Below are 24,290 nucleotides of genomic sequence, written 5' to 3'. Positions count from 1 at the left end.
CTCAGGGAGGCTTTGCTCCTGCCCCTTGGCTATTTCTAGCGTCTGTGATCTTGACCATTTCCACCTAAGTCCACCAAAGGAACTCAGCTTTCACCACGACTATGACTTCAGACCGGTCCAGGTGTTTTCCAGTGAAGTCAAGAGTTGCTGACTTGTTTTAAAAGTTCCAGCCTGCTCAATCTCTCAATATTTGCATGCAGAAAGATGTATTAAAGTGACTAGAGATGTTTGAAAGACAGGCAAAGACCAACATCAGCCATCACCACACCGACCACGATGGACCAGGTGGCTGATCTTTCTAAACCGCGGGTCAAAACTGAGCAGCCACTTGGGGTCTGAGGCTCCAGGGTCAGCAAACAGGATTATGTTAAACCAAGGAAAGGGCTTCCTAGGAGGTAAAGGAACTGGAGGGATGCTGTTGTTTCCTGAGATTCCTGGGAAGAGACCCGGACATGAGAGGGGATGGAGGGAAGCGAAGAAAGATTCTGAGTCCTCAAATTACTCATAGTTTCCACTTCCTGCCAAGATCACAAATGGTGCTTCACACCCACAACAGGCGCTGCAGGCCCTGTTCTTCAGGAAGCTGCAGAGAAGCAGCCCGTTACCTCTGCTCCTTGGGGAAGATGACGACACGTTGTTTCCTTTGCTTTCAAGCCTTGATTTTTCCTCCTCTTTTTTACAAGTGGCAGGCTGCACCCTGTCACACACAGATCTTAAGGCCACCACTGAACGTTGAGCTTCTTTCAACACTAACCCTGGAACGAACTGCAAAGCTACAGTTGAGACTGGGAGACCCTAGGTTTCTGAGGTGGGGTGGTATACAAACTGAAAATGTTATTTTTGCACCTAGGTATATACTAGGGTAACCAGGCCCTATCCAACAGTTCCTTTTTGTCGTCTGATTCTCTCAGTTTAAACCTAAAAACATTAACTCTTCTTCCTTATTGCGCTAAGCAGACCTAAGATAACTTGTGACATCTGTAGTTAGATCAAGTGACTTCTGTAAGTCAAAGAACTGCTGGCAGAGGACATCAGGACAATACTTCCTCCCTGACAGATTCTCCAAACAGAAGACTCTTGTGATGACACACTATGCTGCTAAGTCGCTTCAGTCGTGTCCCAGTCTGTGCGACCCCAGAGACGGCAGCCCACCAGGCTCCCCAGTCCCTGCGATTCTCCAGGCAAGAACACTGGAGTGGGTTGCCATTTCCTTCTCCAGTGCATGAAAGTGGGAAGTGAAAGTGAAGTCGCTCAGTTGTGTCCGACTCCTAGCGACCCCGTGGACTGCAGCCCACCAGGCTCCTCCGTCCATGGGATTTTCCAGGCAAGAGTACTGGAGTGGGTGCCACTGCCTTCTCCGATGACACACTGGACTCCATGAAATTGTCTGCTTCCAGAAGAAACAGACAACTTGGGTGACTCAACATTAAAATTACAAATTAAGACAAAAAACCTCCACCTACTATTATAAACACTGTTAACATAGAACTAGTAGTTAACCCATTATTTTATTGATCTTCCATATTTAAAAAGCCTTAATAAAATAGTGCTATATTGTGTGCCATCAAATATGTAAAATATTTAGCACAGATATTTGAACTATAATCTCAACATTTACTTTTGCAATGAAAGAGAACAGTGAAGCTGTTCTGATGGATCAAAATATAAGCAATCAGGTGGATATTATACTTGCTGTTCACGTATCTACCTCAGCATCTAATTTATGTCTGTATTTATTTTTGTCGCTCAGATGGTGAAGAATCTGCCTGTGATACAGGAGGGAGGACCTGAGTTCAACCCCTGGGTCGGAAAGAGCCCCTGGAGAAGAGAATGGCAACTCATTCCAGCATTCTTGCCTGGGAAATCCAACGGACAGAGGAGTCTGGTGGGCTACAGTCCATTTGGTCGCAAAGGGCTGGACACAACTGAGCGACTTTCACTTTCACTTTTCATGCATAATACAGAGTACAGTATCTTCATTTTCACAGATAGGTAGGTACAAATATTAGTAGTTTTCTTAAAAAAAAAAAAAAAAATGGCTTGCCTTGCAATCATATTACATTCTTCAATTAATTCAAGATGGAAGGAAAAATTTACAGTAGGCTGTAAATTAGTTTTAAAAATATATAAATCCCACTATCTGTGGAACTTCCAAAACACCAGTTCCACAAAAACCATTCTGAAAACCACCGTCCTATAGAGCTATTTAATTGCTACAAAGACCGGTGGCTGAGAACTCCAGTCTACAAGCCTCAAATCTCTTGAGTCAGGTTGTTCCCCATCAGTCTCAGCCCCCTACAGGTGATTCTTTGTGGGTGGCTCAGTGTCCTTGGGCCACAGACATTTCCCAGAAGCTACACGGGTCCCCTCTCCAGGGGGAGTCCTGTAGACACTACCACCAACAGTGTAGGCACTTCAACAGTCTGAGGTGCCCCAGCTCTATTTCATCATGGAGTGAGTCCAGTAAAAGAGAATTTCTATTTAACAGGGAAAGGTATGGAGGGAACAAAAGTGGGTTTAAGATGCCTGGTTACAAGAGGTGCATTCTCCTCCATCAGAGTGGATATTCTGCTCTTGACAAAGCAGTCGCGTGCCAGGCACAGGTTCAATTCTGAGTCACTGTACTCTAACACAGACTAACAATAATTCAACTCTTCTCACCTGAAAATAACGTGTATGCAAAAACCAGTGACAGTAGTAAGAAGCTTCACATACCGACAACATCAGACAACTTTCTCCAGGCTGCACTGAGATTGAAAAGTTTTCTGGAGCTACTCGGGGATGTATATAGTGAGTCATCCACTCACTATAACCATAAACCTATGGTTCTCTATGAAAGTCAAAGAGTTGGTTGCTCAGTCATGTCTGATGCTTGGAGACCCCACAGAGTGTAGGCTCCTCTGTTTATGGAATTCTCTAGGCAAGAATACTGGAGTGGGTTGCCATTCCCTTCTCCAGGGGATCTTCCTGACCAAGGATCGAATCCAGGCCTCCTGCACTGCAGGCAGATTCTTGATTGTCTGAGTCAGCAGAGAATAGCACAAAGAAAAGCATTCTTTGGGTCTTCAAACAAGATTTTCCTGCTCTTTTGTCCCTCAACTTTCTGATAGTATTTCACATCATAACTCAGAACTGAGAGCTGGTGGGGTCTGCTTCTCGTCCACACTGGAGCTACCAGGACAGTGACACAGCAACTCTGATCTTCTGTCCAACTAACTGCTCAAAGCCATTATGTTCTTCAATCAACATCAACATAGTCTGTGCCTTCTTCAGAGACCAGCTGACAAGCAGAAAAACCTTTGAAACTACCACTGAGATGACATCTACTTTTTTTTTTTTTTAACTTAGAGAGCCAATATTCAAGTACAGTCTTAAAAAATTCAAACAATGCAGAAGTATTAAAAAAAAAAAACTTAGTCCCCTTCAATCTCTCCTCTAACCTCCTTTTCAAATTGTTAACAGTTTGGTGTATATCCTTATAGACAATCTCATATAGCTACATAAACAATTACTATTTACTTATCTGTTTCCTATAATGTGGGATCATACACACAGTTCCATTTATTGCCTCTCAAGTTTCCAAAATGTCGTGGAGATCTGTCGGTACCTGCAGATCTATTCCACTGGCTGAGAAACCACAGCCTGGGGGCTGAGGTCAGCTCACACCTGTTTTGCAAAAGCAGGTTCATTGGAACACAGTCATGCTCACATTTATGTCTTGTCTGTGGCTGCTTTTCTGCTACAAGAGGTGAGTAGGGTGATCGCCACAGACGCCTAATAGCCTCCGAAGCCTAGTGTCCTAACTATCAGTTTCTTCACAGAAAGCTTTTTTTAAAAAATTAATTTATTTGGCTGTGCAGGGTCTTAGTTGCAGCACGTGGGATCTAGTTCCCCAACTAGGGATCGAACCCAGGTCCCCTGCATTGGGAGCTCAGAGTCTCAGAGCTATTGGACAACCAGGGAAGTCCCCACAGAAAAACTTTGCTGATGACCTTTGAGCTATTCCATTTTTACCACTGGCCTAATATGCCACCTAAAGAATATATTATCTTTTACTGTTACATATTTAGCTCCTTTGAAGTTTTCCACAACATGAATAATGCTGCAATGAGTAAGTACCAAGGATTACACCTTTAGAACTCTTATCCTAAGCCACTGTGTAATAAGCAACTTGAGAAAGGTGTTTCTAATTATGTATTCCAACCACTAAAAAGGATCATGTGATGTGACAGAGGTGCTAAATATGGAAACATTAACACCAATCAGATTATAATATATAAATGCATCAAGTTAACACTTGGCACTTTTAAATTTACACAGTGTTACATGTCATACTCATGGGGGAAAAAAAAAGAGTAAGAGAAAGGTGCTAGGCACACAGGTTGCTCAAAGAATATTTGCTGGCAAACAGCTTTTGAATGAATTACACAGTGCCTTGCAGGCAACTAATTTTTGCTGAATAAATTCATTTAAGATAAGGAACTCAAATGCATACTTATTGGTGCTGTGTTAGTCACTCAGTTAGGTCTAACTCTTTTGAGACCCCATGGACTGGAGCCCACCAGGCTCCTCTGTCCATGGAATTCTGCAGGCAAGAACACTGGAGTGGAGAACCATTCCTTTCTCCAGGGGATATTCCTGACCCAGGGATCAAAGCCAAGAGTCCTGTGTCTCCTGCACTGGTAGACGGATTCTTTACTGTTTGAGCCACCAGACTTATTGATAGTTCAAAGTAAAATAAGAAATTCAGTCTGAGGTCACCAAGATCTCCTAGAATATTCACTCAGCTCTTCCCCACCACTGAAGCCACTGCTCCTTTATGTATATAAAATCTAAATCACAGCAACCCACCAATGATGCAGAACACTAAAATATGTGAAAAATCTCCATGAAGATTCTTCAAGAGCTACCTTTATTGTTATTTTTAAATTTTTTGTTATTAGTTTTATTTTTACTGTTAGTTTTATTCAGTTATTTTTCAAATCCACCCGCTGGTTGTGTGGTATTCTAAGAAGCAGAGAGCGTCTCCCTCAGACACGTGGTTTCTGGGCACATAGTGGCGGCTGGAATTGAGACCCCTGAATATAGTCAAGAGCTTTAAACTAAAGACTGTAACAGCCCTGAAGGGCCTGGAAAAAGCCATGCACACCTGCCCTCCCCTGGATCTGGAGTGAGAATTCTGTGTTACCTATGAATCCACGGTCCGGATTTACACCATTTGTATCTCCTAGAACCCTGAGCTAGGGAGCTGTGTCTAGAGGTTTGGTGGAATTCCAATCTGGCAATGATGAAACCCTGCAGGATCCCACTGAAACAGACGCAGGACTGCGGCACCACAGGGTCACTGCGACAGAACAGGGACTCGAGATTCCCACAGGAGGGGAAAGCCTTATGAAGCTGAAGCTGAACTTATGACAAAAGAAACCCCAGATACCATGTAAGGAAGGTAAACCGCGAAGAAGAAGCATTAGCAAACGCAAGCAGAAGATGCTGACAGTTATTAAATGGTTGAAACAAATCAAGTCCCTAACGGAAGAACAGGATGTGCACTGCTTGGGGATTTTCTTTTTTGCGTGCTCAGTTAGGTACTAGTTTTCTTAAACACTTATTTTGTTGAAAAGGCATTTTTAAGAACTGTTTCATAGCAGAAAGCAGGTGTTCGGCCTGCTGTACTGCTGGGAGTTGCTGGAATATGAATTTCATGCTGCCAACCAAGAAATGTGGTCTCTCCCCATTCTTCTCTGAGGCCAACACTCCTGCCATGGAGAACAGGCACTTCACAGCAGAGACAATTCTTTGCAGTGGAGGAGGAAATTTCCACAGCTCTCACTGGTACAGATTTAAAAGAGAAGTGGAGTATTTAACACACATGGGTGGCTCACTCCGCCATGCTGTTAGGCAGCCTCATGGTATGTGTGATCTTAGAGGATTCTGGAGGGAAGAAGAGGTGCTGGGATGGTAGGTCAGGGGTGTGAACAGCGACGTCCTCCTTGGGTTTACTTTAAGCACCTTGCGATGAATGCAAATTTACCTGTGCTCAATAATATCACTTATAAATTATATGTAGTTTCAACTAAAAGACAAACTCCTGCAGAAACTGTACATCTGAGAATATTAAAAGTAACTGATCAGCAAACAAGAAAATGGCAACGCTGACTTCTCATTCTAGAATGAGCTCTTTGGAAGTATAATATAGGACACATATGTAATCTTTTTACATTACACACACACACACACACACACACACACACACACACGTAGCAGACTCTTCTGCCCACGGAATTTCCAGGCAAGAAAACTGGAGTGGGGTGCCATTTTCTGCTCTAGGGGATCTTCCCGACCCAGGGATTGAACCCACATCTCTTGCATCTCCTGCATTAGCACATGGGTTCTTTACCACTAGTGCCACCTGGGAAGTCACGTGTAGGAGGCTAAGAATGTTTTAATTGTGGATAAGCATACCAAAAAGGACCTGGTGATCACTGCCCCAGACAACCAAGTCACTCCAATACTGAGAAACTGTGTCTAGCAGCTAAGAAATTATCCTGGCGACAAGGGACTGGTGTACTAAGAATGAGTCCTTTTAGAGCCTGAGCTCCAGACTGACGTGCTGGGGACACACTGGGCAGTGGCAGCCCTTCATCTCCTCGAGGTTGCGTGGACCACGTGACAGGGCCAGAGTCCTCCATCTCCTGGTAAGTCACACACGACAGAGGGCATAAATGTGTGTGACGTCTGCCCACGAGGATGAATACAGACACAAGAGCTCCCCAGCGGCTTTCTTTAGGAAAAACAGGACAGTCGAACAAAGAGGGCTGAGACAACAACTGGAGTAAAATACATCCATAAAAGGCATTTTACGAACATGTGTGTGTTAACACCAGTTGTCTAAAAAGCACAACAGCTGCAGCATGCATAACACAGGTTCTGTGCCAGCTGTCACTCCACTCTGCCTCTAAAATTGAAGGAAGCAAGCGACTGGAAATTATTATTGTAACTCTTGACTCTGCTCAGATACAGTTTTAAAAATTTTCAAATTTCAGTAAGTTGACTATCTTGAGTTAACAAGTCGCTTGCGATATTTCACACAAATGACTGAAATCAAGACCAGGTCGTGACATCATGGTCTGGGCAGTGCTGCTGGGGGACTGGGTTAGTCACCGCTCGGTCCAAAGTGGCTACAGGTGTAACGGGACGCCCATCACCTCCGCCTTCCGGATGACTGGCCTTCGCATCAGCACGTCTGACCACAAGCGGCCTCCCTGACCTTCCCTGGTGCGCACAATGAGCGCTACTCCTTTTTGTGTGCAACCGCGTTTTGAGACGCAGTGCCTCATAGCAAGGGCCTGCAAATTGCAGCCTGCTTCCGTACGGCCCATGGACTGCAAATGGTTAGTGCTGGAGTAAAAAGCGAGCCGAAGTGGCTGACAAGGGACTGCTGGGGCGGCTTTGGGGTTTGAGGCTACGAGACGGTTTTCATGCTGACATGGACTTCCGGAATAAGGCAGTGGCTTAGGGACAACAGGAGGGGATATTTGAAATCCGGCTCTTTGAGCAACATTAAGGGCTCTGTATTCTCTTATCTGGAATGTGTGTCTCCAATGTTGTTTAAAGGAAGACAGAAAAAGGGCTACTTCTCCACATCAAAGAGGAACAGATAAGGGGTGGGAAGGACAGGAAACTAGAAACGAAGGTTTCCGAGCCTGGAGCGTTTTACTGCACAGGAACACACGCATCTCTTACTTGCACACGTGTAGGCGTCTTTGCTGGTGAAAGGCTTCATGCACTGGCTGCAGACGATGGGACCCACCATAGAGATGGAACTGAAAGTGTGCCCGTTCACACTCTTCTTGTCCTTCTCCTTCTCTTTAGAGTCTTTCTCCTTCTCCTTAATTTTATCTTTCTCTTTTTCCTTTTCCTGCCAAAGAAAACAACCGACATTACATTGTTAACCAAACACTGGAAGGCCTCTCCTTCTAGAAGGCTACTGGGCTACCTGTGGTCAACAGTGGCTAGTCAATGTTTTGAATCAAAGTTAGGAATGCTGTCCTGGACATAAAAAATTTTATCAAGTTGTGTGCATTCGAGTTGCATTAGAAAAACCTTAGGAGGACTGGGCAGGTTGAACAGTTTTGTCCCTGGCTTGAAAAGTCAAAGTGTTAGTCGCTCAGTTGTATCTGACTCTTTGCAACCCCATGGACTATAGTTTGCTAGGCTCCTCTGTCCATGGGATTCTCCAGGCATGAATACTGGAGTGGGCTGCCACTGCCTTCTCCAGGGGATCTTTCCAACATAGGGATTGAACCCAGATCTCCTGCACTGCAGGTGGATTCTTTACTGTCTGAGCCACCAGGGAAGCTATGCCAAGAGACACGTTCATTGCCTAAGGGACCAGCATGGGCCGCTGGAGAGGAGCAGCCTGCGGTGGCCCTGAGGCCTCCTGAAACAGCCACACCGAGCCCAGTTGCAGGGCGGGGAGCAGAAGAAAGGATGCGATGGTTCTGGGACCAGCCTGAGGGAGAGGTGATTGGGCAGCGTGAAAAATGACTCAAGGTTCCCCACAACTGCTTCCCACCCATCACATACCCTCAAGAGAGGGCACATACCTGCTAACTGCCTCCCCTACTCTAGCCAGAAATATGAACTATCCCCCACATAGACATTTGCTGTTCTTACTAATTAAGAGCTTCAAGGTTCAGCTTTGGCCCAGATTTCAAACTGGAGGAGGAGGGGTTTAAACCCTAAAAATGCAAAGAAATACTCATGAGTGCTAGATCCTTAATAAAATATCCAAAGCGGTCAGGGGCATTTCAGGTACACACCACCCTTAGGAGATGAGGACCGTGTGGTCTAACCATACACTCTTCATAAAAGGTCCTTCCCAGACACGGTTAGACAGACACTTGGCTGGTTAATCAACAGCAAATGAATAATTTTCTTTCAAACTAACTGGACCCTGAATTGCAATTTACAGAGGTAGGAGGGACGCATTTAGTAGTGGTCGTCCTCACCAACTTTAGGGTACTCATTTTCCAGGGCATATAACAACAGTATTGCTGTCATCCAAAACAATTCCTGAAAAAAGAGATACCCCGAAGTCAGGTATCCTGACAACTACCAAAGGCCTTATTTTCAATCAAAGCCTTCTATCTACATTATTTCATCTGATTCAATGACTCTGAAGTGAGTAGGGTGGGTGTTATGCCTCCCATTTCCTAACTGAAAAGATAAATAACAAAGATAATAGCAGGCAAGAGTTGGAACAATCATTATGCGCCAAACACTGCAGAAAGCAACTATCATGAAATTTCTCATTAACAACCCAATGGCATGCAAAGACCAGCTATGATTTCCATGTAACACTCGAGAAGCCAAGGCTGAGATGGCTCATGTACTAGAGGTCACACACCAGTAACTGCCCAAGCTGGAGCTAACTTCCAGATCTGCCAACTGTAAAGCTCAGCTCTTTGTCACTGCACTCTACTGCCAAGGACTAGAGACGTTTGTGGACTCACAGAATGTCACACAGCAAATGCTCTGCAGTTAAAATAAAAAGCCCAGGTCTTCTGACTCTGTATTCAGAACCCATCTGCTATACTGAAATGGTGAACATTTGTTAAGTCTGTGATTCACGTAAAGTCCTTTGTTAATAGCATGCATATAATAAAAATCTAAGAATCAAATTGCTATACTTTAGAACTATAAAAAACAACAGGAGAGGAAGGGAGGAAAAACAAACCACTTCACTTTATAAAACAGGAAACTGTTCTGAGTGAAAATTTGTTAACTGCTAAAGTATCTAAAATTCTAATAAAAATCAGTATGAAGAAACTGAGTTTTTCTAATAATTGTTCTTTGAACTAAATTTTGCTAAAGACTTCTCATATACAAAATGTTAAACTGAAAAGCACCTGACCTTTTTGCTCAAGAAAGCTGAAAAAAGTTGCTCTAAGAGTTAAGAAAATCTGTGGCAGCCAGCTTACTCTCCCAAGCCTTGCCACTCTCTTCAAATCTGAACACATCATCTCCCCATCCTTTGCGAGAATCCCAACCAGCTCCTCCAAGGATAAAAACAAAACGAAACAACAAACTCCACTGTCTCTCTCTGTGTTGGCTGGAAGCTAGTGCTGTAAGAAGTCAGGCGCTTACCTCCCCATGCTTTGGTCCTATGAATCTCACTGTTATGAGGGGTGCTTCATGAAACCGGCCCCATTTTGCCGACATGATTCGACCCCCATGCCAGGAAATATGCTCTCACGGGAGGAGGGGCTCACGCCGGAGGGGCAGGGCCTGGCAGTTTTGAGCTACCATTAGAGCAACCACTAGAGAAACAGTAAGAGGAAGCTGGGGACTGGTTGAGAAAAGGAACGGGGGAGGGCTGAGGCTGTGGGTTTCCTTAAGATAAGCTTAACCGTTTGCATGCTGCCGATGCAGCCTGCCGCCCGGGGAACAGAGGACCCAGGGCACGACACGCGACAAGTTCCCCTGCACACGCGGTGCGGGCAGTGCTTAAGTGGCAAGACGGGAGCTCTGGCAAAATTGAGGCAGATATTTTTCTCAATGCTGGAAGTTAAGGAACACATCTATTTAAACAGATGTCCTCATTTGAAAAGCCATACATTTCTAAAGAAAACTTTTTTGGTGAAGCCGCCTATGGAAAGGCAGTGATTGGCTGTTTTCTGAAGTTTGATTTTTCCAGGTTTAACTCCTGACAAAATGCCTTAAACCTGTGTGCTGGGGAAATGGAAAGTAATAATATTTAATGGGAATAATGCAAGAACAACTACACTGGGATACTATGAGGGGAAATGATATTTTGATTCTTCTAAACCTACCATTTTAGACAAATAATTATGATTAAAAAAAAAAAAGAACTCTCTGGAAAACTGTGAGGCATGCTTTGATTAAGCAACTGAAGAAACGAGAGAGATGATGATATCTAACACTGCTTTAAGTCTTGGCAAACACTACCTTACCCTAGTTGGCACCTTTGAAAGGCTAAGATGTTTAGTTCTTTTTTAGACACTTCACGGGAACTGGGAGGTGAAGTTGAATGTCTTGTCATGAAGCCGGGGAGTAGATTAACATCTGTGCCGGAATCCAATCCTTGCATCCAAAAAGGCCTACTTCAAATCAGATTAAGAATTTGTCTCAAACATCTCTGACCATCTCCTACTCATCTGCAAAGAGGAAAGCTTAGGGAAAAAAAACCGACGTGACAGGATGGTTTAGAGCGGGTCATACCCCACTCCCGCTGTAATGAGGACATTTTATATATATGTACACACACACACATATACACATATATATTATATGTGTGTGTCTGTTATGAGTCTGCAGCAAGCAGACTCACTTAACAGGAAACAGTACTACCTCTTAAAGATACTAAAACACAAAAGCAGAAACTGCCTGCCAGTCTTCCTGTTTTATTTCCTGTTTAGGTTCTCCCTCTTTCACACACACACACGACTCAACATATTTATCTATTAACTCATGCCAGTTAATGAGAATTCTTGGAAGGACTTATAAAGGATCAGTACTCAATTTCCCCCAAATTTCTCATACTCACATGGCTACAGATATGAAAAAAAAAAGATATATATAGCATGTATTATGTTATACATATAGTATATTATATATAGAGTGCTTACACTAAAAAACTAGTGCTAACATCTGTAGTAGCATTTCAATTTTTTAAGCATTATGGAGAAGTAACATTATTCAATGGGTAAGAAAAACAGTAGAGCCAGCATCATGACACCAAGAAAATATTCACTTATTTTTATGTTATCCTTTTAGAGAATCAAACTTTTCTGAATGGAAAAGCCCTCCTGTGGGTACAATGGCAAAGACAGACAAGGTATTTAATGCGACTTAACATCAAGTGTGGGGCTTCCCGGTGGCTCAGTGGTGAAGACTCCCCTGTAATGCAGGAGATGTGGGTTTGATCCCTGGGTTGGGAAGGTCCCCTAGAGAAAGAAGTGGCAACCCATTCCAGGATTGTTGCCTGGGAAATCCCACGGGCAGAGGAGACTGGTGGACTATAGTCTATGGGGCTGCAAAAAGAGTTGGACATGACTTAGTCACTAAACAACAATATCCTAAAATGCATTACTCACCAATTCTCCTGTTTCTTACTATCTTTTGGTACATGTACAAAAGCTGAGCTATCCTTTGTGAGGACGAAACAATCTTATTTGAAGTGAGCTGGTAACAACGATCAAAGGTGACTCTTAATGCTTCTTAATAAACTGATAATGTGGCTAAAGAGGTGCCTGCACCCAGATAATGTGAAATGGATCGCAATCCAGGGTTACAGATTTGTAACTTTGGAGAATTTCCATCGCTAGAGATAGCACAAGCTGCCAGAGACCAAATCTTGGGGCCAAGAGCCTGAAAGGGGAAGCAGTCTCATTGCAGAAGAGTGCAGTCACTCTGACAAAGAGAAGCTGGGAGGTGACAGGTCACCTGAAGACGGCCTGCTGCTGCTGACGGGCTCACTTGCACACAAACCACCTTCTTTTTGCCTGCCCCCTTTCTCTTCAGCCCTCTCCTAGCAAACTCCAGACTCCAGTCCTTTGAGGTTATTAACAAAATTAAAGGAAAGAGACATTGTGCAGCTCACTCCCGCTGAAGAGTGAATATGAAATGAACAGTATTACTTGGCAGAAGTCAGATCACAAGATATGACCTGGCCTGTGACCTGAAGCGTACTTCTCTGTGCCTCGGTTGGTGAAATAAGGAGACTGGTGCGAGATGTTTGTATCTGCTTGTACTGCCTTGCCAACGCCGTCAGTGGCGGATTCACTACTCGGCCCCTAAGCTGGCGTCACGAGGGAGATGGGTGGAAAAGGGGGAATTCTTCACTTCACCCTGGTCTTCTGGTTAAAAGTTTGTTTGGAGTAAAGATGTCACGGTTTAAAACCAAAATAAAAGGCAAGAGAAACACTTGAAATCATCCCAACAAATGGTAAAAATCGTCCGGGTAAAGACTGTGTGCTTTGGCTCCTCCACCTGCTCGTCAGCACCTAGCAGAACGCTGGCCCCATTCAAACACTCCTGGCCAATTAACACTGCTCTTTCAAGGCAGCCTTCTGTTGATGCCAACCAGTGGCCAGGCCAGCTGGTAAGACAGACACGGCTCTATTTTGAGCCCTGCTGCCACACAAAGAATAATAAGGGTTCTGCCCTCTTTAACCTTAACTGTTTTGAATTATAAAAACAAGGCTAAGCATGAGGTTAACGCTTAAATATGAGACTACTCTAGAAACGGTTTGCTAGACTCTTCGTTCATCTTTCAGTTTGCCTACTTTCTGTCCATTTTGCACCTGGGCAGGTGAAATGAGGAGAAAACAAAATTGTGGTGGCAGGTTTTCTGGAAAAATTTGAGTGATGACCAAACCTAGTATTTGCTGAAAGAAAAGAGATCTTACCTCATTTACAAACTTGGTAATTATGTACCTGTGTGTATGCATATAACCACAGATACAAAGTGATTCCTGGGCAAGAAGTCCTTAATTGAGTCCCAATTTGTTTCCTACTTCTTTTGTTGGAGGTTAGATGGGTGAATAGAGAGAGTGTAGCAAAGTGAGAGGCAGAAAGTTTTCCCCACTGATTTGAAACAGAATCTTCCAGTTTAGCAATGGGAATTAGTATAAGAAAGTTAACTCTTTTTTTTTTCTTTCTAAAAATACATTTAAAAAATATTAGAAGAGTATTCATCTCTAATGTGGAATTACTACAGGTACTTTTTATTTCTGATTTTTTTCCCAGGTGAGGTACCTTACTCCTAATAAAGGGAGATAATATCTACCTTACAGTGTGTGGAAAGGATTAAATCAAGATAATACATGGGAAGCTCTCAGCATACAGTAAAAACTCAACTGGTAGTGTTATCTCTTATTGTTGTTTTACTTGCTGTTAGTTTTCTTCAGATATTAGCCTCCTGCAGCCAGCATCTCTCAACTCAATTCCACAAGACCCCACCGTGTTAATTAGTCTTTGGGTGTGTGCTGTGCCCGGAGCCTACTGAGGGCTGGCTGAGGGGGTCACCCAGAAACGCCCACAGCAGTACTTACCTTGCTCTTTTTACTGCTGGACATTTTGTTCTTGATGTAGCTGAACGTACGACTGACTTTGGTTCCGCTCTTTATTTCAAAATCTTTCTTGGGGCTTTGTGGCAGGAAATTAAAGTTCTCTTCTGTTATACTAAATAGAAAACAGAGGAGTTTTTAAAAAGATTACAGAAGATGGTTTTTTAAAAATTAAAACATTCTACATGTAATTCTTTGTAACCGCCATTGTCAGGTATTATTTTGGCTACAAGTCACAGGCAACTTATATGCTCAGGTGCGAATGGGAAAAGGAGTAAGAAGTGGCCAGAGCTGCTGAAAGGTTTTATATAATAATATCAACCCAACAATAGGGCACACCACAATGCTTATGTCCTATTGCGAAAACTTGGCTAAATTTTCTTATGTCGGTTGTTAGTGTTTCACTAACGGGTTTTCAGGGATCTGATGCTAATTGTTGATTAGAATTAATGATCAATTCATCATTAATTATTTTATCTGAAATTGCTTAACCTAAAACAGAACCCAATGTATAAACTTCTTTGCATTAAACAGGTGTCTAAAAAGAAAGCCACAGATGCAAACCAAGGAGTTTTTATGACTGAATGCATATACAAGTTCCCTCATAGCAGAGACCACACCTTTTATTTAGGTTTCTGGCACACTGGACCGTCAATATGTGAATTCAGTTATGCACGATTTAAGGAGGGAATATACTGAATGGTCGGTAGAACTGACACTGAGTGCAGAAAGATCTACTGCAGAAGTTTCACAGAGACCTGGAGGTGCTGACCTACTTGTTTAGGACACCTATTTCCCAAGCCCATCCATGATGGTATCTCCAGACCCTGGGAAATTCACAAAGGTTGAGTTCCTCAAAGAGTGCGGGGCCCTTGTACACATTATCATTTGTGTACACATACACCTACGTAGAACTGTTACATAATACATCATCTATTATACAGAAATCCATTCAAACTACTTTTCCTAGGGTCCCAGAACAGTTATGCTAGAAGTTTTCCACTGGAAAAGTAGTGTTTGCCCCGAGGGCTTCTGTGAGAGCAGAGACAAGCAGGACCACATGGGTCCTGTTCAGTAGCTCGTCTATTTATATTTAAAATACTGCTTGAAATATAAAGCAGTCTGTTACTAAGACAAAGGGGAAATGAAAATCACTGCTCTAGAAAGAACAAAGAGTAAGCAGAATGTGGTTGAGTGCAAACAAGAGGACTCATATCGACAGAGTTCTGGATTACTGGGTCACAACTGATGCCTTTGTGAAAAGGAAGGCAACTTATAAGACACTGCAGGGCAACAATCAGAACCCCAATTATGCTTAAAATCAAATATTTAATCTCGTAAGCTTGAATAATAAACAATGAGTCAAAATAGCAATCTTTTGCTGCTGCTGCTGCTGCTGCTAAGTCACTTCAGTTGTGTCCGACTCTGTGCGACCCCATAGACGGCAGCCCACCAGGTCCCCTATCCCCAGGATCCTCCAGGCAAGAACACTGGAGTGGGTTGCCATTTCCTTCTCCAATGCATGAAAGTGAAAAGTGAAAGTGAAGTCGCTCAGTGTCCGACTCTTAGTGACCCCATGGACTGCAGCCCACCAGGCTCCTCCGTCCATGGGATTTTCCAGGCAAGAGTACTGGAGTGAGGTGCCATTGCCTGCTGTTAAAAACCAAGTCACTTCTCTGGACAAAGATGCGTACTGTCTGAACCTTCACAGAAGAAAATAGCTTTAAAGCTTACAAGGGCTAAGCAGGCAGCAATACTGCGTGAATACCAATACACACACACACACTGTGGAACAAAATGTTCTTGGACTTAAGAAATTAAAGATTCCCGTAAGCAATGAGTGCAAAGTTCATAAAGTTAATACAAGTGTATCCTTATGTGAATAAGTGCAACCAATCATCTTTATCTATAGGATGCCACAACGAATAAAGGTAGAAAACTATCCAGGACATAAATTTAAAAACCAATATTCCAAATTTATCAATCAAGGAAGTAAAATTCCAGTAAGTTCAATTAACTTATTTTGCGTAAATGTGTGAAGACATTTTGGATTTCCTTTATTTCATCTTGAGAAAAGGAGCAGCAAAATAAACGTATATAGTACCTCCCAGTGAGATTAGAGCTGGTGCTGTGGAAGGGCCGTGTACCTAGAAAACAAGAACAGCAGGAAAAAAATTAGAACAAAAGCATTTTACCTGGATAACAGATAAAATGTTTAATGTTTTTATGACTGACACAGATAAAGCAAAAACAGCCTCTGAAAGCCAGTGTGGGGTGCTTTTCCTTCTGAGGGTTTGGAAGAAGGAAAAATTAAAAATGAAACCCTCAAATTAGAACCGGAAATTGGCAGCAACTGGGAGTGAATTTCTCATGGGGAAAATTTTTTTAAATCCAGGATTCAAGTAACCAAAGAAACCCCAAAATGAAACAACAAAAATGCTCAAATGTATGTCTAATTCCTGTTCTTATGAAGGTTCATCAGAGTCCATAGGCCATCTTTCTGAGATGCTGTCAGAGGAGGAATATACAACAGGAAATGACATGTCATTTTCTGCATGCTGTTAATCTTGTGTTCATATATATCTATACTAACAGTAATATATGCCTGACATTTTCCTGAGCATTCCTAGAAATGGATTAGAGCATTAGGAAACCAACAGAAAAGAGCATAGACCCAACTTATAAGGTCTAGGGTTTGCCACTAATTTGGGGTGAGATCTCCAGACTTCATTTCTTCATCTCTGAAATAAGGAAGATAAAACAGATGCTAAGGGTCTTTCTAGACTGATACTGATCAGATGAGTAGGGCAGATATATTCTTCTTCCTTCCATAACCATCAGACCATAAACTGAAATGAGTCATTACATCAATAGCTAAATAAGACAGGGCATTAAACAGAACAAATACAGAAGTAATGATACCATTATTTTACCTATGATAGGTTAATGACAAATGGTTTCCAAGTTTCAGGAGATCAGGTATAGAAACACCTTCTGTGTGTGATTCCAGGTAGACAAAGGTTGCTCTGTGTAACTACTGTTATAATGTGGACAAAACACACTGTTTTCCTTGAGGTTACTGAAACTTCAATTTGACAGAGATTTGAAAAATGTTCCACTACCAGATTATCAACATTTGAAACTTTTAAGAACTCCCAAATTGTTTCAGATTTTGAATAGAAATGCAAAGGTGAAGTCATTACTAACATGTAGCCAACATGTGTAAATAATGCATTAGAAACTTAAAAACGGCTTCAAAAGATCGCTTTTATAGTTTTTCCTTTTACTTGTTTGGGGTTCTCCTTCTGTTTCATTTATGATGCACAATAACAACAGCCAGGAGAGAGGAAGAGTAAGACCTGGGATCTATCTTCCAGTTCTGCATCATCTGGTGAAAACATCAGCATTTAAACTTCAGAATGCCTTTATTTACCTAAACAAAAGTCAAGAGTGTGGTTTAGATTGTGGGCTTTAAAAGTTTTATACTTAAGGAACTCTGAATGATAGAAGGACCATCAAGTTCTCTCAGGCTGCCAGGATTCTGCTGTACATGTAATCAATTACCTAGTAAGTTACCACCTTAGTAATATGAACAAAGTAAAAACAAAACCCATAAAGAAAAACACCAACCAGCAGAGAGCCTGGCCAAGACTAAGCTCCCAGAAGGTTTCTGTCAGATAAACTAAGAACTCAACAAATACTGTGAGAATCTCTAACTCCTATAAGGATTTCCAACTTTCTTGCTGCTAAAAAATACTTCAATTCATTTTAATTCATTTACTATAACCTCTCAGGTATGGTTCTGAAACAGTGATTAATTCACCAATGTTTCTAAAATAAATGCTTCTGACTTTTCCGAAGTGTCAATTTTTCAGAGCATCTAAGAACATGATATAACCAACGTTACTTCCATGATATAATTACAGACAGAAGTGAAGAAATCTGTCATTGAATTTAGCCTACTAAGTACTATTGCAAGTAAAGAGCATATTTCAACGAGACCTTTTTTGTTTTAAGGCATGAAACAACCTGCAGATCTAATACAGTGACATTCCAGGACTGGAGCTGTTAGGCGGACATAGTATTTATAAAAGCGTGTTCCACGGAACACTTGTCTCCTGAGACGTCACACGTTGTCTTGCGCTGTGGTTTACCTGGTTAATACATTTTGGAATCACAGCATATTGAACACTACCTTCAAAATTCACAAGATACACATAAGCCTTTGAAACCTGCTTAAAATAGTTTCCTAAATTTATATGGTCGAGAACCAACCCTTCCCCCTGCCCCGCCCCATCCCTCTACCCCATAATTCTCACTGTATTTTTGAGTTTAAGGAACACATTTTGAGGAATGCTGGATATTTGATTCAAGGGTTTCTTTGAGCTTCTATACTTAACGATGACATTATGTTGGATTAACTGAGTAACCAGTGCTGATTGACTGAATAACTGGTCATAATTTTATATTAGTGGTAGAAGAAATACTATTGGAAACTTAGTTTTATTTGTCATGCTAACCTATTTCCAAGCATATTACAAATACTCAACAGCCTTGAGAATTTGTAAAAACTCAAAAGTTGTAGATGGAGTTTCACAACTTCCCTCCTATGACAACTGGTATGGAACGAAAATCTTATGTGCCTATACCAAAGGCATTTTACTTGTGAAAAAGTATTGAACATATAAGATATTCATTTATGCATAAGCCACTTTCCTTTAAGAACAATGCAAAAACGTCACTTTGATGTTGATATTGCTAACTATTAAATCTTAATATTTAAGTATTAAATAAATACTGCTCAAACTTAGGATCAGCAAATGGTGCTGAATTAGGATGCTTAATCATATTTATAATTGCCTGAGACTAATATGGTTTATATGAAATGAAAACAATTCGTTATTTAGCTTTATATAGCAAGTACTTTCTCCATGAAAAACAGCAATCCTGGAATCGTCTAGAAATCTCGTACAACTGAAAAGAGTAATTTTCATGGGGGTCGGGATTCATTTCCTCTCTGAGTTTACTAAAACTAATACTAAACTAGGTTATTATTAAGCAATGATATAATAATACGAAACCTACAGTGTAGTGAAGGCATTGAAAACTGAAAGTTCCAAAGGAACTTCTTCCAACCAATTAATCCATGTGGTTTAATCTCAAAGAACAGATATTCTTAAAGAAACGGTCTGGGGTAGTTCCCTGGTGGCCTAGAGGTTAGGATTCGAGCTTTCGCTGCCATGGCCCGGGTTCAGTACCCCGCTGGAGAACTGAGATCCCACAAGCCATGCAGCACAGCGCCCCCGCCCTGCCAACAAACAAATAAAAAACTGACACAGGTGGGGGACAAAAAGGTGAGAAGAAAAAAGGTTGACAGTGACTTTTAAATGTCACAGATGGACATCTAAGTATTTGTCCTATGAGACAAAAGAGGGGAAACAATGACAATGAAATTTACATGACTGAATGGAACGCTTCCAGACGTCAGTACGCAGCGTTACAAAAGGCACAAGGTGGGGTGGGAGCCCCTTATGCCTTTGCAGGTATCTCTGTTCTGGGACGATGTCTCGGGCCCTGGAACTGGGGCACTGGATCAGTCAACATTGGTGGTATACAAGACAAAAACTTTATTTGTTTATCCAAATTCATTTTCAAAGCAAAGCATGAAGGCGAATGATTCAGCAGTGGTGACATGCAAGAGGATAAAAGCTCCCCAGTCTCTTAGTACCAAGCCTACGGCATTTTCAGCGCTGGTCAGGCCCTGGAGAGCAGCCACTGGACCCCAAAGTTGCTTACTTACTATGCAACTCCTCCTCCTCATCACTGGAGTAAGAAGAGCCAAGAGAAAAGAGAGTTTTAGACTTAAGGAGGAGAGGTGAGATGCTGACGGAGAGCGAGATCCGCCGCGCTGGCCGCATCTGCCGCTGGGCTGAGGAACAGGTTAACAGAAGACATTAGCGCCTGCGGATCACACCAGAACAAAGACCACGGTGCCGAGAACCATGCCACTGGCCTGAAGGATGCCAGCGGAGGCTGTCTAGGCCTCTTGGCACCATCTATTCACATTTCCACCTTTCTTTCTCAATATGCAGAATGTAATGCGGCTTAAGAAAATGCACCCAACAAAGACACGTACTCGTTAGATTATGAAAACAGGAAGTGGGCTACTTTTCACAGCCATCATTTACAGCTGGAGTTCCCCCCACCCACCCCTTCAAGGTAAGGGAACGCCTTGCATGGTGGTGTTCCTCGGGATTCCGTATCGGCTCTCTTCCCGCCCACCCCAAACCTCCTCATTCACTGCTGCCTCTTCAAGTACAATCTGCAGGTGATGCAGTGATGACTCACAGCTTTCTCTTTTCAAGTCTGGTCTGTCCTTTGAATTCAAGCTTCATTCATCTCACTGCCTACCTGTGGGCAGACATCCCACAGCAGCTCAAACTCAACAAGCACATACATCACCTCAGCCCCTTCCTCCAGACTTGTTCCTCCTCGTTTACTCTTTCCTTTGGTGAGTGGTACCTAACATCTAACTCGTCATATAGGACAGAAACCTGGACACTATCCTTGAATCCTTTTATTGCCTCTCACTCAGATCTTTTAATTCTGTCTTCTAGAATTCTCTGAACATCAACTTCTCTACTGCCACTGGTTTGTACCTGCTTTGGACCAGCATCTGCTCTCATCAGAACTCTGCAAGAGCCTTCTACTCACCTACCAGCCTCTCCTTCCCAACACGGTCTTCAGTGAGGTTTCTCTGCAGTGTCAGAATCACTTGATTTAACAAAAATCACTCCCTTGTCCTCAGACAAGAAGCCCAGAGTCCTCAGTCTAGCTTTCCACCTGCTAACAAACTCAGTGATTTCCTCTTGGTCTTGACTTTGGTATCACTTCTCCCCAGGGCTTCCCTGGTGGCTCAGACGGTAAAGAATCCACCTGCATTGCGGGAGACCTGGGTTCGATCCCTGGGTTGGGAAGATTCCCTGGAGGAGGGCACGGCAACCCACTCCAGCATTCTTGTCTGGAGAATCCCCATGGACAGAGGAGCCTGCTGGGCAGTCCAAAGGGTCGCAAAGAGTCGGATATGACTGAAGCGACTTAGCATGGTACCCAGTTAGGCTTCTCTGACCCCTCAAGTCTGGGGCTTCTGAGCACCCAATGTTTCTTTCAACTGCTGCATATATCATCATCTGCTACACTCAACTGTTCTCATGTCCTTGAGCTGAAGTGTGGGGAGAAAAGAAACCCTATCTGGAAGGTCACGCCTCTCCTTTCACTGTCTCGCCTGGTGCCTGGCAAAGGACAGGTTCTTAACCATTGACTAATTTAACAAATGAACAAATGAATTTCCTTTTGTCAGGCTTTCTGTAAGGTCAACATCCTAAATAAAATGAAAGAAAAAACCCTGTACCTACCCAGCACAAAAGACACTCCACACCCCAGACAAATGCTGAGCGATGGCAGACGACAGGGTGTAGCCACAGCTCCTAACAGAGTGCAAAGAACGCCACAAATTCACGTGCGTTGGCTTGATTCAGCAGTGGCAGTCCAGTGCAAAAGCAAGATACCACTTTAGTGTGTGTTCTGCAGTGTTCCCAAATGCGAAGCATATATAAGGAATGAAAATAACCTCTCTTAACTACCCAAATCTCAGAGTATCCCTTCTTCTGTCACACGATCATGGATCATAAAGAAAAACCTACTTATAGGAATAAGGAGTATCTTCAACATGTATGGAAAGAATATGTTCTGCTAACACAGGGATTCAGTTTTAAAATGCCCTCAAATTTAATGACCATGAATATATTCCAGCCTCATAGTTTAATCAAAAGGCCAATATCAAAAGTCAATCTCGGGATTTCCCTGGTGGTCCAGCGGTTACGAGTCCGCTTTGCAATGCAGGGACACGGGTTTGACCCCTGGTTGGGGAACTAAGATCCTACCTTCTGAGGCACTTATAAGCCTACACACCACAATGAAAGATCCTGCTTGCTGCCTGAGACCTCACGCAGTCATAAACACATATTTTTTAAAAAGTCAATTTGCTTGACCGAATTTCTGTTCTGATGAATTTGTCAAATATTATCTTCTCCAAATAGAACTACCCTTAGAAAGTAAATGTATTCCAATAAAGTCTCCTCCCACTGTCCAGTTAAGAGAGACTAAGCACAGAAAGCAGAGATAAAATACCCTCATTGCCACCGCTGCCCAGCTGCCGAGAGGCCCACTCTGATCTTTGGTCATGTGGGTCACTTCGTGTTGAAGATCTGGTACATTTTATACATCAAATGCCACAGTTTGGTTCTTAAGACCCACTCAGCTTTCGTTGTCAATTGCAAGCGAGCACTACCATCAAAGCGTGCCCAGGAACTTGGCCAATTCACCCATCCTGCGTGAAGGTCTGAGAACGATCCCACGGGCAAGTGACACCCGGGGACACCGTTCTCTGTGACAACAAGCCATGTGAAATGAAGGGCAAAATGAAACCCCGGTAGGAAGCCCAGGAGGTTTCACGGTCCAATGGGTATCATTCTCCCCACTGACACGCTTAGCAGTGCATGTGTGTGCATGCTAAGTCGCTTCAGCTGAGCCTGACTTTCCGGCCTGATGGACTGTAGCCCGCCAGGCTCCTCTGTCCATGGGATTCTCAAGAATACTGGAGTGGGCTGCCACGCCTTCCTCCAAGGGATCTGCCCAACCCAGGGGTCGAACCCCAATCAACCCCACAGTTTATTGTCTGTAAGCATCTTCTGGGTGCAAACAGTAACAAGTTTAAAAATACAGACTTGTGAAAGGATTGTCTGTAATAACTGGCTTATTCTGTGTATGCAAACATAAAGTTTATTCTTAAGTTCTAATGACAAACCATCAGAGTCTCCTGGCAAGCTGGGAGTCTACACTCAACCCTAGGCTTCGAACACATTTCCTGGAGCAGCTTCTCTGAGGGCAGTGTCCTGCCAGTTTGGGAATAATGCCAAGTCTGTCTGTCTTTCTAATCTGGCCAGTGACCCAGTGACAGTCCAGGCAACAGTTTAGTGGACGTTTGCACAAAAGCTCAAATGGTAGCAGCTGGGAAAGGCTGTGGGAAAAGTTGCCAACTTCCTTCAAGGGAGAATCTAGAACACAAGTAAAAGCTGGGAAGCAGTGAGAGAATGCTGAGTTTAGGAAGTATTAATATATTGTACTGAGACAAGCAGGTTTGTTTGTAAGACACAGCCAGTTAAAGACAAACGAGAGATCGTGTTCCAGTTCTTCACCACTGCTTAGACCCTGGTTAGAGAAAAACAGACCCCTACACTGCTGGATGATGAACACACTCATTCCACAGTGACAACAAATGCTTCCCACAAGCCAGGAAACACGCTAGTGCACATTTAAAATAAATACACATTTAAGCCCTACCCCATTATTAGCCCTGCTGAACAGCTGAAGGACTCGAGGTCACACAGCCACTAAGTATGCTTACCATAAAGCATTAGTTAAAATACCTGAAGTGTTCCACACACTTTAGGCTTTAAAACCACGGGGTAGGTTTTAATTCTGATACTTTCAACAGGGAAGACCATGACCAAAGGTGAATCATGCAGGGTATTTAAGAGATTTAGAGTGAAGATTTGCATGTGTGGCAGAAACCAACCATCAAGTTATCCTGAGGCTTAGAGGCATAGCATGCAAGAAAGAAGTTTTATTAGCCTTCTGTTTAACAGCCAGAATTTTTATATCTGCCAAAAAAATTTATGTTTCCAGAGCAGAATAAAAAAAAAAAGTTGGGAAATTAATTCATTTGTACATGAGGAGGGACTTAAGAGAAATACTGTCATTAAGAGTGGATGAGCCCTCCAATTATAGCCTGTGCTCACTTAGGGAAGTAGTTAGGGCCAGTTCATCATTCAAATCTACATGAAATGTACATTAGAAATCAGAATGAGTGGCCTCCACTTTGATGAAAGGGCTGAACTCTCTCGCTCCAAGCTCTATCCATGACAGCCACCAGCCATGGAGCTCGGAGCTCAGACCCCTCAGGGAGGGATGGGCAATGGCCACGGAGCTCAGTCCCCCTTGTGGAGGGAAGGCTACTGGCCACGGAGCTCAGACCCTTCAGGGAGGGATGGGCACTGGCCACGGAGCTCAGACCCCTCAGGGAGGGACGGGCACTGGCCACGGAGCTTGGTGCCCCTGGGAGAGGGACGGCCACTG

The 24,290-nt window shown here is 43.0% G+C and overlaps 1 protein-coding gene across 16 annotated transcripts in view; it reads right to left on the bottom strand.

Annotated features, from left to right (window-relative positions):
- The window catches only part of AKAP13 (A-kinase anchoring protein 13), a 324,450-nt gene that overhangs the window by 44,012 nt on the left and 256,148 nt on the right, over nt 1-24,290 (bottom strand). For 10 of the 16 annotated variants that reach the window (XM_027522117.1, XM_027522121.1, XM_027522127.1 and 7 more), the window contains 4 exons: nt 19,894-20,022; nt 16,198-16,240; nt 14,079-14,208; nt 7,744-7,918 (listed from right to left, as the gene is read on the bottom strand). In XM_027522117.1, coding sequence (XP_027377918.1) covers nt 7,744-7,918; nt 14,079-14,208; nt 16,198-16,240; nt 19,894-20,022 — 477 coding nt within the window. The remainder of the gene's footprint in view (nt 1-7,743; nt 7,919-14,078; nt 14,209-16,197; nt 16,241-19,893; nt 20,023-24,290) is intronic. The other 6 variants (XM_027522128.1, XM_027522126.1, XM_027522129.1 and 3 more) reach the window with 1 other exon arrangement.

The sequence above is a fragment of the Bos indicus x Bos taurus genome, chromosome 21 (assembly GCF_003369695.1).
Source record: "Bos indicus x Bos taurus breed Angus x Brahman F1 hybrid chromosome 21, Bos_hybrid_MaternalHap_v2.0, whole genome shotgun sequence".
In the NCBI taxonomy this organism is placed as follows: Eukaryota; Metazoa; Chordata; class Mammalia; order Artiodactyla; family Bovidae; genus Bos; species Bos indicus x Bos taurus.
This window is presented reverse-complemented; position numbering and strand designations above follow the sequence as displayed.